Consider the following 19647-nt stretch of genomic DNA (forward strand, 5'->3'; position numbering starts at 1 on the left):
TGTGTGGAGAGTCCCAAAGCATTTAATTAGGACTGTTTTTTCTCCAAAAACCTAATGTTAACAGTTGAAGTTCTGTTATTTTAGTCTGTTGTTTCGGATTTTGTGTCAGAAACAAGTAAGATCTTAATAATTTTTTTAATTAGCGTCATGTTCGCATGTTTTTTCCAGATACTTTTAAAGCCTAAATAAAATGATTTTTTTCTCAAAAAGCATGTTTGTCTTGCAAACAAACAAACGTTTTCTCAGGAACTGTTTCTTTAGGACAGTCTACGAAGTGACTTCGGCTATTTCCGTCATGAGCCGATTAGCCGACAGCCGGCAGTGTCAGTCAGCACCACACCGTTCGTAAGGTGGGTCCAAACACTGGCCCGAATCGCCCAGGGAGCTTTGAACATTTGAATGTTGGAGCAGTGAGTTCTGTTCCCCTTTTACTCACACCAAGAACCGGAACTTCGGTCCGGTCGGCCCGTGTTAGCTTACCGACGTTAGCTATGTGCTGCTTCTAGCTAAGGCTGCTAGCAGCGTCTTCATAGCAGCTGCTAACATGTCGGATTTCCTCTCCTTCAGAAAATAAACCCGTGTTTGTAGAGTCACAGACCCGCTGCTGGTTCCGGGATAAACGGAGGCTCACCTGCATGACCCCCCGGTGACCCGGCAGGTAAACCCAGAAGCCCACCTGCTGTCTCTGTCTGTGCAGATGAACTATGATGACGAACATGTTTCTTCATCATGAAAACGAGCTCTGTGTGTTTCTTACATCTCTGTCAGTTGTTTTTGTGTTGTTGCGTTTCGTGTGTTTGTCTCTCATAGTTGTACTTTATGTACAGGACAAAAGGAACCAAACAATCGCTGAGACGACTGCAGACGTTTTCCAGAAGTTCAGATAAGAAGCTGGTTCTTGGCTCCAGTTCTGATGAGCCGCCATGGATGAAGATGACAGCCAGGACGAGCAGATCAACTGCAGCTCCACACGCCACCGAGGAGGGAAACGGGCCGCTCTTTGGACCATCTCAGGTGGGTCACGGGCCGCTCTGTCTTTGGACCATCTCAGGTGGGTCACGGGCCGCTCTGTCTTTGGACCATCCCAGGTGGGTCACGGGCCGCCCTTTGGACCATCTCAGGTGGGTCACGGGCCGCTCTGTCTTTGGACCGTCTCAGGTGGGTCACGGGCCGCTCTTTGGACCATCTCAGGTGGGTCACGGGCCGCTATGTCTTTGGACCATCTCAGGTGGGAAACGGGCCGCTCTTTGGAACATCTCAGGTGGGTCACGGGCCGCTCTTTGGACCATCTCAGGTGGGTCACGGGCAGCTCTTTGGACCATCTCAGGTGGGAAACGGGCCACTCTTTGGACCATCTCAGGTGGGTCACGGGCCGCTCTTTGGACCATCTCAGGTGGGTCACGGGCCGCTCTTTGGACCATCTCAGGTGGGTCACGGGCCGCTCTGTCTTTGGACCATCCCAGGTGGGTCACGGGCCGCCCTTTGGACCATCTCAGGTGGGTCACGGGCCGCTATGTCTTTGGACCATCTCAGGTGGGAAACGGGCCGCTCTTTGGAACATCTCAGGTGGGTCACGGGCCGCTCTTTGGACCATCTCAGGTGGGTCACGGGCAGCTCTTTGGACCATCTCAGGTGGGAAACGGGCCACTCTTTGGACCATCTCAGGTGGGTCACGGGCCGCTCTTTGGACCATCTCAGGTGGGTCACGGGCCGCTCTTTGGACCATCTCAGGTGGGTCACGGGCCGCTCTTTGGACCATCTCAGGTGGGTCACGGGCCGCTCTTTGGACCATCTCAGGTGGGTCACGGGCCGCTCTGTCTTTGGACCATCCCAGGTGGGTCACGGGCCGCCCTTTGGACCATCTCAGGTGGGTCACGGGCCGCTCTTTGGACCATCTCAGGTGGGTCACGGGCCGCTCTGTCTTTGGACCATCCCAGGTGGGTCACGGGCCGCCCTTTGGACCATCTCAGGTGGGTCACGGGCCGCTCTTTGGACCATCTCAGGTGGGTCACGGGCCGCTCTTTGGACCATCTCAGGTGGGTCACGGGCCGCTCTTTGGACCATCTCAGGTGGGTCACGGGCCGCCCTTTGGACCATCTCAGGTGGGTCACGGGCCGCCCTTTGGACCATCTCAGGTGGGTCACGGGCAGCTCTATGGACCATCTCAGGTGGGTCACGGGCCGCCCTTTGGACCATCTCAGGTGGGTCACGGGCAGCTCTATGGACCATCTCAGGTGGGTCACGGGCTGCCCTTTGGACCATCTCAGGTGGGTCACGGGCCGCTCTTTGGACCATCTCAGGTGGGTCACGGGCCGCTCTGTCTTTGGACCATCTCAGGTGGGAAACGGGCCGCTCTTTGGACCATCTCAGGTGGGTCACGGGCCGCTCTTTGGACCATCTCAGGTGGGTCACGGGCCGCTCTTTGGACCATCTCAGGTGGGTCACGGGCCGCTCTTTGGACCATCTCAGGTGGGTCACGGGCCGCTCTTTGGACCATCTCAGGTGGGTCACGGGCCGCCCTTTGGACCATCTCAGGTGGGTCACGGGCCGCCCTTTGGACCATCTCAGGTGGGTCACGGGCAGCTCTATGGACCATCTCAGGTGGGTCACGGGCCGCCCTTTGGACCATCTCAGGTGGGTCACGGGCAGCTCTATGGACCATCTCAGGTGGGTCACGGGCTGCCCTTTGGACCATCTCAGGTGGGTCACGGGCCGCTCTTTGGACCATCCCAGGTGGGTCACGGGCCACTCTTTGGACCATAGACAGGTGGGTCACGGGCCGCACTTTGGACCATCTCAGGTGGGTCACCGGCCGCTCTTTGGACCATCTCAGGTGGGTCACGGGCCGCCCTTTGGACCATCTCAGGTGGGTCACGGGCCGCTCTTTGGACTATAGACAGGTGGGTCACGGGCTGCTCTTTGGACCATCTCAGGTGGGTCACGGGCCGCTCTTTGGACTATAGACAGGTGGGTCACGGGCCGTTCTTTGGACCATCTCAGGTGGGTCACGGGCCGCTCTTTGGACCATCTCAGGTGGGTCACGGGCCGCTCTATCTTTGGACCATCTCAGGTGGGTCACGGGCCGCTCTTTGGACCATCTCAGGTGGGTCACGGGCCGCTCTATCTTTGGACCATCTCAGGTGGGAAACGGGCCACTCTTTGGACCATAGACAGGTGGGTCACGGGCCGCTCTTTGGACCATCTCAGGTGGGTCACGGGCCGCTCTTTGGACCATCTCAGGTGGGTCACGGGCAGCTCTTTGGACCATCTCAGGTGGGTCACGGGCAGCTCTTTGGACCATATCAGGTGGGTCACGGGCAGCTCTTTGGACCATATCAGGTGGGTCACGGGCCGCTCTTTGGACCATCTCAGGTGGGTCTCGGGCAGCTCTTTGGACCATCTCAGGTGGGTCTCGGGCAGCTCTTTGGACCATCTCAGGTGGGTCACGGGCCGCTCTTTGGACCATCTCAGGTGGGTCATGGGCCGCTCTTTGGACCATCTCAGGTGGGTCACGGGCAGCTCTTTGGACCATATCAGGTGGGTCACGGGCCGCTCTTTGGACCATAGACAGGTGGGTCATGGGCCGCTCTTTGGACCATCTCAGGTGGGTCAGGGGCAGCTCTTTGGACCATATCAGGTGGGTCACGGGCCGCTCTTTGGACCATCTCAGGTGGGTCTCGGGCAGCTCTTTGGACCATCTCAGGTGGGTCTCGGGCAGCTCTTTGGACCATCTCAGGTGGGTCACGGGCCGCTCTATCTTTGGACCATCTCAGGTGGGTCACGGGCCGCTCTTTGGACCATCTCAGGTGGGTCACGGGCCGCTCTATCTTTGGACCATCTCAGGTGGGAAACGGGCCACTCTTTGGACCATAGACAGGTGGGTCACGGGCCGCTCTTTGGACCATCTCAGGTGGGTCACGGGCCGCTCTTTGGACCATCTCAGGTGGGTCACGGGCAGCTCTTTGGACCATCTCAGGTGGGTCTCGGGCAGCTCTTTGGACCATATCAGGTGGGTCACGGGCAGCTCTTTGGACCATATCAGGTGGGTCACGGGCCGCTCTTTGGACCATCTCAGGTGGGTCTCGGGCAGCTCTTTGGACCATCTCAGGTGGGTCTCGGGCAGCTCTTTGGACCATCTCAGGTGGGTCACGGGCCGCTCTTTGGACCATCTCAGGTGGGTCATGGGCCGCTCTTTGGACCATCTCAGGTGGGTCACGGGCAGCTCTTTGGACCATATCAGGTGGGTCACGGGCCGCTCTTTGGACCATAGACAGGTGGGTCATGGGCCGCTCTTTGGACCATCTCAGGTGGGTCAGGGGCAGCTCTTTGGACCATATCAGGTGGGTCACGGGCCGCTCTTTGGACCATCTCAGGTGGGTCTCGGGCAGCTCTTTGGACCATCTCAGGTGGGTCTCGGGCAGCTCTTTGGACCATCTCAGGTGGGTCACGGGCCGCTCTTTGGACCATCTCAGGTGGGTCACGGGCCGCTCTTTGGACCATCTCAGGTGGGTCACGGGCCGCCCTTTGGACCATAGACAGGTGGGTCACGGGCAGCTCTTTGGACCATAGACAGGTGGGTCACGGGCCGCTCTTTGGACCATCTCAGGTGGGTCACGGGCCGCTCTTTGGAACATCTCAGGTGGGTTACGGGCCGCTCTTTGGACCATCTCAGGTGGGTCACGGGCCGCTCTTTGGACCATAGACAGGTGGGTCATGGGCCGCTCTTTGGACCATCTCAGGTGGGTCTCGGGCAGCTCTTTGGACCATCTCAGGTGGGTCACGGGCCGCTCTTTGGACCATCTCAGGTGGGTCACGGGCCGCTCTTTGGACCATCTCAGGTGGGTCACGGGCCGCTCTTTGGACCATCTCAGGTGGGTCACGGGCAGCCCTTTGGACCATCTCAGGTGGTTTTGAACGGAACATGCAGGTACAGGTGTTGAACAGAACAAACGTTTTAAACTCTTTCAGATGACTCGGATGACGCGGAGGCGGAGCCTGAGAACGAAGAGTCTGACAGTGGAGATGAAGAACACGATGACCCGGTGAATGGAGATGATGAAGATGATGGTAAGAATGGTTCTTTAATATCAACAGAAAAGGTAAAATCCTTGATTCATTGATTTGTTTCAAGCAATTAAAACAAAAGTAAAAAAGACTACATTAGACATACAGACTATTTTACCAAAAGTATCGGCTCACCTGCCTCGACTCAGGTGAACTGAAGGACCGTCCAGTTCAATATGATGTGGTCCACCTTAAGCAGCGATTACAGAGCTTCCCACCGCTGCATCGGTGCTTTGTGTGTCACTTGGTGATGTGTGGATGGATGCAGCTGCTCGGCCGTGGACACCCAGCCCATGAAGCTCTCTGCATGCTGGACTTGGACTCATCTGAAGGTCACATGACGTCTGGAGCTCTGCAGCAACTGACTGCAGAAAGTCTGAGACCTGTTTGACCTTCAGCATCCGCTGAGCCCTCTCTGGTCGACCGCTTGGTGGCTGAGCTGCTGTTGTTCCCAAACTCTTCCATTCTGTTCTGATAGAGCTGACTGTGGAAGATTTAGGACATTTCACCTCTGGATTTGTTGTCCAGGTGGCGTCCTTTGACAGTTCCACGCTGGAATTCACTGAGAGCGGCTCATTCTTCCACAAACGTCTGCATGCCTGAGGGCTTGGTTTTCTACACCTGTGGCCAGGCCAGGTGATTCTGAGCCAATACCTTTGGTACTACAGTGTAGTAGTCAGAGGACGTGGACCTGAAACAGAATCACCTGCCTTTCAGTGTAGAGTTTGCATGCTCTCATATTTAAGGTACTTAGTTACAAACTGATTGAAAAAAGGAAGTGCACACACATGTTTAGCTACACATGTATGACCCACTACTCACCTGATCACTGTGGTTCTGCTGTCTGTAATGCTGCGGTCTGCGTCTAAACATCTTATGTATGTAGCAACAGCTTTTCTGTTTCTCTTTGTAGATGACGATGATGATGATGATGGCGATGATGGCGATGAGGAGGAGGATGCAAAGCCCCATGATGGGGGGGGGGTGTCTGCTGGCTTCACTGGGATCAGCTCAGATGAGGACTCAGAAAAATGTCCCATCTGCCTGAACACTTTCAGCGAGCAGCCTGTCGCCACGCCGGAAAACTGTGAGCACTATTTCTGCTTCGACTGCATCCTGGAATGGACCAAGGTGGGCTTCGTGAAGAAGGAAGGGTCATCTCAGATTTGAAACTACTACCTTCTCTGCGTTTCATCTTTGATAAGAGAAAACACCCGGTCTTTTTCATGTCATGTAGAATGCAAACTCGTGTCCTGTAGACCGTACCACCTTCAACAGCATCTACATTAGAAAATGCTATGGAGGGAAGGTAAAGAAAATGGTACGTCCCCACATTTACTCTTATTTTGAAAGGTAAGTCTGTACTGCAGCCTTGTGATGTCTGTGACTGCTGCGGATCTGTTGCTTCATCCAGGTAACGGTGCAAAAGCCTGCTCAGAAGAGCCAGGAAGACGCAGTAGATCTGGACCTGGAGCAAACCAACTGCGAGGTGTGTGGCGGCAGTGACCGGGAGGACCGCCTCCTGCTCTGCGATGGCTGTGATGCAGGGTAGGATTATTATTATTTTACAAATTAGCAGGGTGAAGCCTTCCTTGTTCCTGACCTGAGTTTTTCTGTTTTGTTGCTTATTGAAGCTAATGTAACACTTTTGTTTGGTAGATATCACATGGAGTGCCTCACGCCCCCCCTGGACTCTGTCCCTGTAGAGGAATGGTTTTGTCCAGAGTGTGAAGCCACCAATCAGTCTTCAAGTGAGCCGTGGTGTTTATAAAGTCCATTCAGTCACAGAAAATAGGAAGCTAGGATGGTAGATGAGTCAGAGCAGCCAGAATGCTTTGAGTTTTGGTTCCTTCATTTGGAAGTTTCCAAAAATAAATTCCACTCTTCGCGGTTGACTTTCTTCATGATCAGATATGTCAAAAATATTTGTAAAAAATGTGATTAAAGCTACAAAACTTTGTTCTCCTCCTTCAGACTGATCACCTGTGTGCCGGTCTGCTGATTGGAGGAGGAAGCATGAAGAAATACTTTGAATTTATCCAGTATTTTCAGATGAAGCGTGTTTTTAACTTCAGTAATTAACTTTTGTTTGGGATGCAGCGTTTAAAATATCTGTAAATTCCTTCAGGCTCCTACAGTAAACATCTTTGAAAGGAAAATCCTCTGTGCTTCAAAATGGTTGGTTATTAAACTGTAAATATCAAAACACATTTGCTGAAAGGTTTCTTTGTTCAGGACATTCTGCAGAAGATCTGAGTGACCGGGGCGGCGTACCCTCTGCTGCGCGTCCAGCCACCAGTCGAGCTCTGCCTCGCGCTTTGGGACCCACCAGAGCCATCGCCCGGACTCAGCAGAGCGAGAGGGTTCGAGCCAATGTCAACCGCCATCGCATCTCACAGGCACGCTCTGCACAGGTTTGGCATGCTGCACAGTGTAATGCTTTTGTGTATCCAGAACGCAGCGCTGTAGTGCAGCGGTCCCCAACCTTTATTGCACCACGGACCGGCGTATGTGGCGGACACACGCTGCACCAACGCTGCAATATAGGCAGAGACACGTGATAAGATGTACTCTGCACTTTTATTTTGAAACACTTGAAATTGTACATCGCACAGGTGTCATCACCCCCCCCCCCTTCCCACACTCATGGTGCTGAAAAGAAGTAAACACAACAGGAAGAAATAACTGAGGCTGAAACAACACAACTGCCAGATGAAAGGACACGGAGGCGAAAAGAAACACCCGTGTTCAACCCTATCTGAGCTGAGTTCCTCAGCCTGTGGAACTCCGAGTCCGACAGCAGACCAAACGTGCACGTGACCCACACAAAATAATATGCATGAAAACTGTGGTATTTTCTAAACATAACAATAAACCCGAATTATGACATGAGCAACGTCCTCTCTACCCGCTACATATAACATTTAAACATGCCTTCAAAATAAGAGCATGGAGACTCCAACTCCCCACAATGCTGAATGGTTGGAGGGAATCTCCCGTTGGGATAAATCCGTATTTGAAGTAGGACTCCTGATGCTGTCTATTAAATGTAGCTTTCTCTTTTGGGAGTGGAAGGCTCCTCTTCAGTCTCCTGGCTGGGCCTTTTCCACTTGGCAAAGAAACTTTCCAAAGACGTTTGTTTTTTACTCATTTTGGTAGCGCCTGGTTTTATTTTAGTGGTATCCTATCACGTGACCGAGAAGAGCACCTTGGCCTGCGTCAGGAGTGACATAGACAGATGGACCAGAGAATAGGGAGATTTTACAAAATAAAACATCTTTCAGATTCCGAAATAAATAAAAGTCGTGTAAGTTATTTTATTTTTTCTGGTACCAAATAACCCACGGACCGGTACCGGTCCGCGGCCTGGGGGTTGGGGACCACTGCTGTAGTGCATCGGTCACAGCATTAAACCTTTGCAGGTATACAGTGCACGCTGCTTTAGATCGTTTGGTGCGCACTACACAGCTTTGGCCCGTGCAGAGGATGCACCTCAGTGGGAGTTTGTGCGACTGCAGAGCAGCAGATTAATGTAGATGTTTGATTCTTAGCTGGCTCCTACATATCTGATGCAGTCCACTTGGTTGGACGAAACCATCAACGCCGTGGTGGCCGGGCTGAACACAGCTGTGTATGTTCGAGACGTCGCTCCTCGTGTGGCGTCCAGACGCAGACAGACCTGTGAGTGTCAGCAAACGTGGACACAGGCAGCCATGAAAGCTGGACGTCAACATGTTAGGACTTTGATTTTTAAACAGTGAAACGCAGAAAGGTGAAACAGAGGAAGACGTCGGCAGCTGGAAAAATGAGCAGCACAGGAGTCCAGAGAAGAAAACGCAGGTCAAGAAAACCAAAATCCAAGAAAAAGCTGGTGAGTTTGAATTTCAAACCTGGAATACAGCTGCAGCACATCAGTGATGTTGTCTCCGTTTTCTCACAGACTCACAAAAATTCTGCCGATCCTCGAAGCCGGATTGCCAGTAACCTGGGAATGGTGAAGGACAGGAACAGCTCCTCCCTTCCCACCGTGTATCGGCCATCAGAGTCCACTCTGAGCAGCATGCGCGCCGACATCGGCGCTGCATCTCTGTCCATCTACGGAGATCCCTTCGACCTGGACCCCTTTGTGGATCAGTGAGTGGAAACAGGCGGCTCTCCTCAACGGGATTTCATAGTGTTCAGATGATTATTGGTGGTGATCCACTATGGGGTCATAGCAAGGGCAGCAAGGCACGTAGTATTGGAGGAGGATACAAACTGTTCTATCATGGTGTTGATAGGAAGAGAAACGGGGTAGGAGTGATTCTGAAGGGGGAGTTTGTAAACAGTGTTCTAGAGGTGAAAAGAGTCTCAGACAGGATGATGAGCTTAAAGTTAGAAATTGAAGGGGTGATGGTGAATGTAGTCAGTGGGTATGCGCCACAGGTTGGCTGTGAGTTAGAAGTGAAGGAGAGATTCTGGAGTGAGTTGGATGAGGTCATACAGAGTTTTCCCAGAGGAGAGAGAGTTGTTATTGGAGCAGACTTTAATGGGCATGTTGGTGAGGGCAACAGAGGTGATGAGGAGGTGATGGGCAGGTTTGGTGTGAAGGAAAGGAATCTGGAGGGACAGATGGTGGTGGACTTTGCGAAGAGGATGGAAATGGCTGTAGTCAACACTTACTTCCAGAAGAGAGAGGAACATAGAGTGACATACAGAAGTGGAGGTAGGAGTACTCAGGTGGACTACATCGTATGTAGACGAGGTCATTTGAGAGAGGTTATTGACTGCAAAGTGGTGGTAGGAGAGAGTGTAGCCAGACAGCACCGCATGGTGGTGTGTAAGATGACTCTGGAGGTCAGGAAGAAGAAGAGAGGGAAAACAGAAAAGAAGACCAAGTGGTGGAAGCTACAGAATGAAGAAACTTGTGAGGAATTTAGGCAGAAGTTGAGGCAGGTCCTGGGTGGGCAGGATGAGCTTCCAGAGGACTGGGAAACTACAGCAGAGATTATCAGGGAAACAGGTAGGAAGGTGCTAGGTGTGTCATCTGGAAAGAGGAAAGACGGTAAAGAGACTTGGTGGTGGAATGAGGAAGTACAGGAATGCGTCCAGAGGAAGAGGTTGGCTAAAAGGAAGTGGGATGTAGAAAGGACTGAGGAAGGTAGACAGGAGTACAAGGAAGCGCAGCGTAGAGTGAAGAGAGAGGTGGCAAAGGCCAAACAGAAAGCTTACGATGAGCTATATGACAGGCTAGACACAAAGGAAGGAGAGAAGGACTTGTACAGGCTAGCCAGACAGAGAGACAGAGATGGGAAGGACGTGCAACAGATAAGGGTGATTAAGGACAGAGATGGAAAGGTGCTAACAACCCAAGAGAGTGTACAGAAAAGATGGAAGGAGTATTTTGAGGAGCTGATGAACGAGGAAAATGACAGGGAAAGAAGGGAGGAAGATGTGGTTGTTGTGGAGCAGGAAGTAGCAGAGATTGGAAAGGATGAGGTTAGGAAGGCTCTGAAAAGGATGAAGAGCGGAAAGGCCGTTGGTCCTGATGACCTACCTGTGGAGGTATGGAAGTGCCTAGGAGAGACAGCAGTGGAATTTCTAACGAGGTTGTTCAATAGGATTTTAGAGAGTGAGAAGATGCCTGAGGAATGGAGGAGAAGCGTTCTGGTCCCGATCTTTAAGAACAAGGGTGACACGCAGAACTGCAGCAACTATAGAGGAATAAAGTTGATGAGCCACACAATGAAGCTGTGGGAAAGAGTAGTGGAAGCCAGACTTAGGAAGAAGGTGGAGATTTGTGAGCAGCAGTATGGTTTCATGCCCCGTAAGAGCACCACTGGTGCCATTTTTGCTTTGAGAATGTTGATGGAAAAGTACAGAGAAGGTCAGAAGGAGCTGCATTGTGTGTTCGTAGATTTAGAGAAGGCGTATGACAGGGTGCCGAGGGAGGAGCTGTGGTACTGTATGAGGTCGTCTGGAGTGGCAGAGAAGTATGTCAGAGTAGTTCAGGACATGTATGAGAGAAGTATGACGGTGGTGAGATGTGCTGTAGGTCAGACAGAGGAGTTCAAGGTGGAGGTGGGACTACACCAAGGATCAGCTTTGAGTCCTTTTTTGTTTGCTATGCTGATGGACAGGCTGACAGACGAGGTAAGACAGGAATCTCCCTGGACAATGATGTTTGCGGATGACATTGTAATTTGCAGTGAGAGTAGAGAGCAGGTGGAGGAACAGCTAGAGAGGTGGAGGTTTGCTCTGGAAAGAAGAGGCATGAAGGTCAGTCGTAGTAAGACAGAATACATGTGTCTGAACGAGAGGGATCAAGGTAGAAGCGTTAGGTTACAGGGGGCTGAGGTGAAGAAGGTGCAGGAGTTTAAGTACTTGGGGTCAACAGTTCAGTGTGATGGGGATTGTGGAAAAGAGGTGAAGAGGCGAGTGCAGGCAGGTTGGAGCGGGTGGAGGAAAGTGTCAGGAGTGTTGTGTGACAGAAGAGTGCCAGCAAGACTCAAAGGAAAGGTGTACAAGACAGTGGTGAGACCAGCTCTGCTCTATGGGTTAGAGACGGTAGCAGTGAGACAGAGACAAGAGGCTGAGATGGAGGTAGCAGAGATGAAGATGTTGAGGTTCTCCTTAGGAGTGACCAGGTTAGACAGGATAAGGAACGAGTACATCAGAGGGACGGCTCATGTTGCCTGTGTTAGCGACAAAGTCAGAGAAGCCAGACTGAGATGGTTTGGACATGTTCAGAGGAAGGATAGTGGATACATTGGTAGAAGGATGTTGGAGATGGAGCTGCCTGGCAGGAGGGCAAGAGGACGGCCAAAGAGGAGATATATGGATGTCTTAACAGAGGACATGAAGTTGGCTAACGTTAGGGTAGAAGATGTTCATGATAGAGTGAGGTGGAAAAGGATGATTCGCTGTGGCGACCCCTGATGGGAAAAGCCGAAAGAGAAAGAAGATCCACTATGGGGTCATGATCCGCTCCGGGGTCGTTATCCTCTCTGGGTTTGTGATCTGCTCTGATGTTGTGACCCGCTGCGAGCTTTGATCCACGCCGCGGGGCTTTGATCCACGCCGCGGGGCTTTGATCCACGCCGCGGGGCTTTGATCCACGCCGCGGGGCTTTGATCCACGCCGCGGGGCTTTGATCCACGCCGCGGGGCTTTGATCCACGCCGCGGGGCTTTGATCCACGCCGCGGGCTTTGATCCACGCCACGGGGCTTTGATCCACGCCGCGGGGCTTTGATCCACGCCGCGGGGCTTTGATCCACGCCGCGGGGCTTTGATCCACGCCGCGGGCTTTGATCCACGCCACGGGGCTTTGATCCACGCCGCGGGGCTTTGATCCACGCCGCGGGGCTTTGATCCACGCCGCGGGGCTTTGATCCACGCCGCGGGGCTTTGATCCACGCCGCGGGGCTTTGATCCACGCCGCGGGGCTTTGATCCACGCCGCGGGGCTTTGATCCACGCCGCGGGCTTTGATCCACGCCGCGGGGCTTTGATCCACGCCGCGGGGCTTTGATCCACGCCGCGGGGCTTTGATCCACGCCGCGGGCTTTGATCCACGCCGCGGGGCTTTGATCCACACCGCGGGGTCGTGACCCGCTCTACTGTTTTGGATGCTTCAGGTTTGTTTCTTTAAGCTGAAGCTTTTCTCGCATTGTTGTCCTGAGCAGGGAGAACCACCAACAGCAAGGCCAGGTGTCCTCGCTGCTGGCGGCCCGGAGGCGGGGCCTGTCCCGGTCCGCTCTCCGCTCTCATCGTCCTGTTGCCCGTCCTGTCCCTGCCCCCCTCCCCAGGTGACAGTCTTTCTTAGTCTTGGTCAGAGTTACATCTTATAGAGCCACAACTGTAGAGGGAGCAGAGAGCTCCTGATGAAATAAAGTCTGGTGGTTCCCTGTGCCGAAGCAGAGGGCCGGACGTTTCTCAGACGGAAGCGGCTTCAGTTCCGGATCTTCTGGGAAGCATCCTGACAGGACAGAGCATCCTTCTAATGGACAGTTCTGATGTCATCATCAACCGGGACGGTTCTCTCAAAGCCGCAAAGCCAGGTGAGCTCCACATTTGTTTTCTGCATGGAATCTGTTTAAAGGGTTGGGGTTTAGTCCGGCCTCTGTGATGCGGCGTTTAGTGCAGCCTCGCCGTTTTCTGCTGAAGAACAATCAAGTTCTTAAGAGTTCATTTTTCTCCACACAGTGATATGAATTCATTGATGCTGGATCAGAAACTAATATGGGAATCATGTAGTTCAGGGGTCTCAAAGGCATGGGGCCACTTCAACCCCCACCCTCCTCAAATCCCCCCCATGACTTGGTTTTAAAATAAAACAGGATTTTGACCTGGAGTTTCTCTGACTTTTGTCGTTGCTTCTAATCCACAGAGATTCTCCCGTTTATGAATCTTTGATTGTAGAATTAAAAAAAGGGAACATCTTTACTCTGGAGTAGACCTGCACAATAAATCGTAAAGTTATCATTATCGCAAAACTGAGCTCTGCAATACGCAAATCGCAAACGACGGCAAAAACTGCAATAAATGGTTTCCTAAAACAATCCTATAGCTTGAAGTATTTAACAAATCAAATGAATCCCTTTATGCAATTTCTTTATCAGATGGACACCTTCACAATGTTGACCAATCAGACGGAGCTCTTTACATCATCGACCAATCAGACGGAGCTCTTTTCTTAGATACTCGCCTCCTATGTAGACGAGGCTCATTTGGAGAATAACTTATGTTGACTGATTTCATCAGTTGCAGTGAAATGGAATTTATGTTTTTGGTTGTTTGGTTATTTGTTCGTGTATCGCAAGTGATACAGTCATCGCAACATTGATCACCAACATCGCAAATTGCAGATTTTCCTCATATGGTACAGCCCTACTCTGGAGGCATTGATTGGTCGATGGTCTCTGTCTTCTTGTTGTTCTTTTGTTTTTAGGTTCTGATGAAGGTGAGGCTCTGCTGTTGATCCTAAACTTCTGTAATCCAATGTAAAAGTTGAGGTTTCTTTCATGTGTGGTTTTTTCTGAATTAATGTCATCGATTCTCTTTTTTTTTTAGGGCTGTCATCAGCAGTGACAGCAAGTGGGCTGGAAAGCTGGAGCGATGCTAACACTCTCATCAAAGAAGAAGACCCATCTGAACACAATGATGGACGTCTACCAGAAGACTTCTGTAGCTCTACAAACAGCCCTACGGCCCACCGATCTACTAACCTTCCCTCCTTCACAGCTTCACAGAGCGCTCTGTCCTTCACAGCAGCTTCTTCTGATCTACTTTCTGGAGGAACTCCAGGTTTTCTGCCTCCACAGCCAATCAAATCAGGACCTTTAAAAAGCTCTGAGAACTCCGGTGTGGACTTTGCAGCTCCATCACAGGCCCATGCAACAAAAGCAGCTGTAAAGCCCATGTGGGTGGATGTGTCCGAGTTACCCAGAATCCCCAGAATTAAACGTGAGAGCCGTGTAGGACCTGATGACGGACCGGCTGGCATCCTCAGGGCTGGCATGAACCGCCCTTCAGGAGACAAAGGAAGGAACCAAAGTGAAGACCAACAGAAGGACGTTTGGACGCACAGACACAGGTCTAAAGGAGACGCCTTCTGCAGCTCCTTCTCCTCTTCTGCCAGCCAGCCACAGCGTGCCCCATCGCTGTCATCTTCATCAGCAGTGAGCTTTCGCATCAACTCCAGTGGAAACTCTTGGCATGCAAGAAAGCTCAACATGGGATGTTCTTCTGGAGAAAAGCTAGAAGATGTCCAGAGACGAAAGGAAGACCAAGCAAAAAAGAGACTTTTGATTCGAGACAAACGGATGCTGCTGGCGTCACACAGCCGGACCAGCAGGGGGCAGGAGAGTAACATCTATGATCCATGCAATCCCACCACGTCAGATTCAGGCGGCTCAGCTGATGAAGCTGAGGGCAGAAGTCTGGACTGCAGCAGGGAGGGCCCTTCTTGGGGAGATGGAGAGGAGTGGAGGCTAAGCCTCCCCAATGCTGTTCAGGAAAAGACAGGAAGTTCCCAGAGGAGCAGATTACACAAAGTCCCTTTTTCAGATGGACCCCCCAAGATGAAAGAAGAACCACATTCAGCAAAGTTGGATGAGGCGATGGAAAACAGTGGGGACCTTGATTTCACTAAAAAGGAAGAAAAAAGCAAAAGGTTTTCTGGACCTCCAAGCCGTTGTTCCGATAGCTACCAGGATTCACCAAAAGCCAGCCTGGATGCTGCCAGGAGAGGGTCTGCACCTTCTTCAGGGCCCCAGAGCTCCATGGCACCCAAGAGCCAAAAGCCCCAATCAGCCTGGAGAACAGATCATGGAGACACCCACAAGGACAAGACCAGGGGGGGGCATTCATCAGCAGGCAGCCCACCGTCCAACCCCTCAGATCGGAATCCACAGAAGAGACGGCAGTTTGCTTCTCTGTCCAAAGACTCGCAGAGAAACAGTCCATCGCGGTAAGTTTGCTCTTTTACTTGGGCTGGTGATGTTTTTCTATTTAATGTGATCTTCAGGATCATTTTCCTTCTCGGTTTGACCAAACGTGACAGAGTCTCCGCACAATGAACCGATGCTCCTCAGCGTTGTTCCAGTTTCCTCACTGAATTCTCCTGGACTCATCAGAAGGTTGATCTTCATCCTGGATTAAAGTGGTTCTTGTGTCTCTGATCAGGTCGGCTTCCAGCTCCAGCAGGAAAAAAAGCCACGAAAGGCAGAGCAGGAACAGAAACGATGGCCGACAGAACCAGCCAGCGCCAAGCCACAGAAGATACGGACCGCCCAGCCCAACGTCTTCATCTGGGCCTAAACCAGAACGTAGTGAATCTCTGTTAACGCCAAGAGAAAGGGGGGGAGAATACGTCCAAGAAAAACACCCCCCCCTGACCTGCAAAGAGCGAGGAGGAGACGGGAGGAGATGCCGGTCAGAAGACAGAAGCACACGGAAGGACTGCGCTTCATCCTCCAGAGAGTCTCTACAGAGACAAGCCAAGGACCCCTCCCACAGAGACGTCCAGCTTCAGGACTACCATCAGAATCCCTCACCTTCCTGCCCCCTCAAAAACAATTGCAGAGACTCTGGTGGGGAGGACACCATGAAAGATATTAGTAAAGACACGAAGCCTGAAAACAACTTAAAAAAGGAAAAGCTGCGTTTGAATGATCCCACCAAGAGTGAACAGGTCTGGACCTCTTCCTCTGTGTTTGACAGAAATGAGGCAAATATCCAGAAGAACCCGGCGGAGTCATCTGAACCTCTTGGGATCAAATCTGATCAAAGTTCCCCAAAGTTGTGCCCCACACCTCCTGCCGCCTCTCTCCCTGATCTGCTGCCTGGAGCAACTGGACCTCAGCCTGGAAAGCAGGATGTTCCTGATGTTCCTGACTCTGACCTGGATGTGGATCTGATGCTGGACTGTCCTGATTTTGTGAAGCAGGAAGAGGAAGAAGCAGATTCTTTTAGGGATGAAGGGGAGCAGGTCTCTGCTGCTGCAGTACCAAAGACTAAGACTCAAGTGAAACGGGTTACCTGGAACATCCAGGAGCCCGAAGGGCCTCAGCCGGAGAAATCTGCCACTAGTAAGTGTCATCGTCTGATTTGTTCATTTGTCGCCTGCTTTCATGTAAAACATGTTTAGCTTTTCTTTCTGCAGAGCTGGCGCTTTATAAACTGAAACTGAAGCAGGAAGGAGTTCGCAGGTCCTCCGGGATGTCCCAGACCTCGGCTCAGGTAAGAAGGAACACAACTGTAGTGTCAGCAATAGCAGGCAGGGGGCAGGCTTCTGGACTGCTATCAAAGGGGGAAAGATCCGTATCCTCGAAAACCTGCCCCATGGCTTTCTGGGACATGGGGCTGCTGGAGCCTATCCTAGCTACCGTGGGGCAAAGGCGGGGTTCTCCCTGAACCGGTTCACAGACTCACACACACACACACCTAGAGGCAAGTTAGAATTACCAATGAACCCATAAACATGTTTCTTCATCTTCCTGGCTGAGGAAACCCACGCATGAACCAGGAGAACATGCCAACTCCACAGTTGTTCTACCAGTTCCAGGGACATTTACCCCTACTGCAGCAACGGTGGCATGAACGCCACAGAAAAAGCCTCTGACTGGGTTCAAAGCCTGGAGCCGTGGGTCTGTGGTCTGACACACTGCTGGGGTTCTGGGGCTCTTGGGTGTGGGGTCGGTCATGGGAGGACCCCCTGGTTCATCTGCAGTCGTCTTACTCTTGCACAGGAGACCAGAGGGGCTGTTACGGACTCTCCCAAGAAGGAGGTTGTTGGTTCCACCTCTACTCCTGATGCTACTCATTCTAGAGATCCACCAACCCAGCAAGGAGCGTCCAGTGGAGGAGAGAGTTTGTGGAGCAAAGACAAAGTAAATACCAGACGAAGCAGACGTCACCGTCTGTGATGGAACGGTCATCCTGTGAAGGAGTCACATGTTGTCTATTCTAGTATTTACAGAAGCTGCACATGCAGGAGAGAGCCGTAGAAGAAGTCAAGCTGGCCATGAAGCCTTTCTACCAGAGGAGGGACGTCAACAAAGACGAGTACAAGGAGATTCTGCGGAAAGCCGTCCAGAAGGCAGGTTGCAGCCGAGCTGTCATTGGTCAGGAGGCGTGGTGATGCTGATGCCTCCGTTCTTCCAGCAGGTGTGTCACAGCAAGAGTGGGGAGATCAACCCGGTCAAAGTGGGAAACCTGGTCAAAGCTTATGTGGACAAATACAAACACGCACGGAAACGTCAAAAAGAGGCGGTGCTTGGGGAACAGACTGAGCCAATCAGAGCACCAGACAGTCCATGACGCTAGCTGCCTTCTGCACCGACACGGAGCTGCTCCACAGGGAGGTTTACCAAGACCTGGAAGAGCAGATCCTCTCCTGGGACAGCCCCTCTGGGACGGGGGGTGAAATGACCCACAGTCTTCATAGGTGGCAGAAATACGCAGGTGGTGCTGTTAAACAAAGTGACATTTATTAAAGATAACATTGTAGCTGTGAACAACTCAGAGTGGATGTCATCACCTGTTCCTCCATTTTTGCCTTTTATGAATAATCTGTGTAAAATGTTTGAAACATTTCAGTGCTTTTTTCAACCTCTGATAAAAAACAAACTTTCTGACATAAAACAGTTTTGGAAAACCAGCACAGTTTGTTTACCTGAAGCAGGAGTTCTGGTCAAAGGCTTTTTTTCAGCCGTTTGCTGCCACAGCAGCACCCCCTACCTTCCTTTGGAGGAAGACACGTCAGGATAGTCCTCCTTAAGTGAAACGTCCAGCATGGTTTTGGAAAAGTAACAGGAAAACTTATGAAAAAGGCTTTTTGTTTTCGGTACGTTTGATTTGATCTCGTCTGCTGAATTGATCCAACATGTTCGGGCCCCAAAGGTATTTCAAAGGATTATTGTCACAACACCATAGACACCCAGTTCCACCACACAGCCCACAACACCACTGCCTTGGTCCTGGAGGAGCTGAGCCGCATCCTGTGTGCAGTCAACCTGAGGAAGGCCGCCAGTCCTGATGGTGCCCTGGGCCGAGTGCTGAGGGTTTATGTAGACCAGCTGACTGCAGTTCTCACAAGGATCTTCAGCCAACGCCTGACACAAGCAATAGCCTCACTTTGCCTGGGGTCCTCCACCGTGGTTCCTCTGTCCAAGAAGCCTCACATGTCCAGCCTGAGTGACTAGTGGCTCTCACTCCAGCAGTCATTCAATTCAATTCAATTCAATTTTATTTGTATAGCCCAAAATCACAACAACAGTCGTCTCGATGGGCTTCGAAGTAAAACATGAACTCAAAAAGATCACGAATACAAAGAGTTCAATAGGAAAATACTAAAATGAACTAACAAACTGGCTAAACTAAACTAACATCTCTGCCCTTAGACCCCCCTTCGCGGTAAGGAAAAACTCCCAAAAAAAACGGATTCCGGAAAAAACGAAGAAACCTCAGGGGTGCCCACATGAAGGAGGGATCCTCCCCCAGGACGGACAGGCGATTTACCAGAAATCTTAGAGAAGAATTAACTTATCTAAATCTACAACTACATATATAAAAGTCCAGCAGACGAGCTTCATCCAGCCGTGGTTGGGGGGACAGTCAAAGGCGCGAGTCGAGCCGGAGACAGGAACCACAGCCAGGTGTAGGAGCAGGAGCAGAGACGAGGTAAACGGTCAGGAACTGGAGCACGGATGAGCCAACTGGAGTCTGGAAGCACTCCCACTCCCCAGGAGGGGAAAGAGGGACAATACATGAATCACTGCACCAAACAGAGGCATGGAGAACTAAATGATGAATAATGATCAAGAATAAAGGAGAGGAAGGGTAGAAGTAGAAGAGAAAAGAGGACAGAACCCCAGAGCACCATAGTTACACCAGCTTCAACTTCTAGCAGCCTTTTAAAGGAAAAAGTTATTAAGTTTAATTTAAACAAACTAACATTAAGTTAAATAATCTCTGAATACTAACTAGTCTGATAATAAGCCTGTCCACAGAGGAATGTTTTCAGTCTAACTTTGAATGTAGAAACTGAGTCGGCCTCTCTTCCATGAGCTGGGAGTTTATTCCATAAAACAGGGGCTTGGT

The 19647-nt window shown here is 51.4% G+C and overlaps 1 protein-coding gene across 6 annotated transcripts; it reads left to right on the forward strand.

The window, feature by feature from the left end:
* Window positions 1–251: 251 nt before the first annotated feature.
* phrf1 (PHD and ring finger domains 1) lies at window positions 252–18205 on the forward strand. Of its 6 annotated transcripts, none has more exons than XM_023956203.1 (20): window positions 252–350; window positions 568–658; window positions 828–1014; window positions 4969–5067; window positions 5978–6195; window positions 6302–6385; window positions 6479–6612; window positions 6724–6815; window positions 7300–7478; window positions 8616–8745; window positions 8823–8935; window positions 9005–9198; window positions 12729–12851; window positions 12964–13103; window positions 14116–15514; window positions 15730–16634; window positions 16694–16785; window positions 17295–17435; window positions 17516–17644; window positions 17713–18205. In XM_023956203.1, the coding sequence occupies exons 3-20, from the start codon at window positions 924–926 to the stop codon at window positions 17863–17865; spliced, it is 4416 nt and encodes a 1471-aa protein (XP_023811971.1). In that variant the 5' UTR covers window positions 252–350; window positions 568–658; window positions 828–923; the 3' UTR covers window positions 17866–18205. The 6 variants fall into 6 exon arrangements, with proteins under 6 accessions (XP_023811971.1, XP_023811972.1, XP_023811973.1 ...); XM_023956204.1 differs by having other exon boundaries at window positions 282–410; XM_023956205.1 differs by having other exon boundaries at window positions 285–658; window positions 14128–15514.
* Window positions 18206–19647: the final 1442 nt, after the last annotated feature.

This window comes from Oryzias latipes, chromosome 6 (genome assembly GCF_002234675.1).
Source record: "Oryzias latipes chromosome 6, ASM223467v1".
Taxonomy (NCBI): Eukaryota; Metazoa; Chordata; class Actinopteri; order Beloniformes; family Adrianichthyidae; genus Oryzias; species Oryzias latipes.

Coding starts and splice junctions, on each gene's coding strand:
- phrf1 (XM_023956203.1), top strand. CDS start 924: ATGGATGAAGATGACAGCCAGGACGAGCAGATCAACTGCAGCTCCACA. Junction 5,068..5,977: donor TGGAGATGATGAAGATGATG/GTAAGAATGGTT, acceptor TTCTCTTTGTAG/ATGACGATGATGATGATGAT. Junction 8,746..8,822: donor GTCCAGACGCAGACAGACCT/GTGAGTGTCAGC, acceptor ATTTTTAAACAG/TGAAACGCAGAAAGGTGAAA.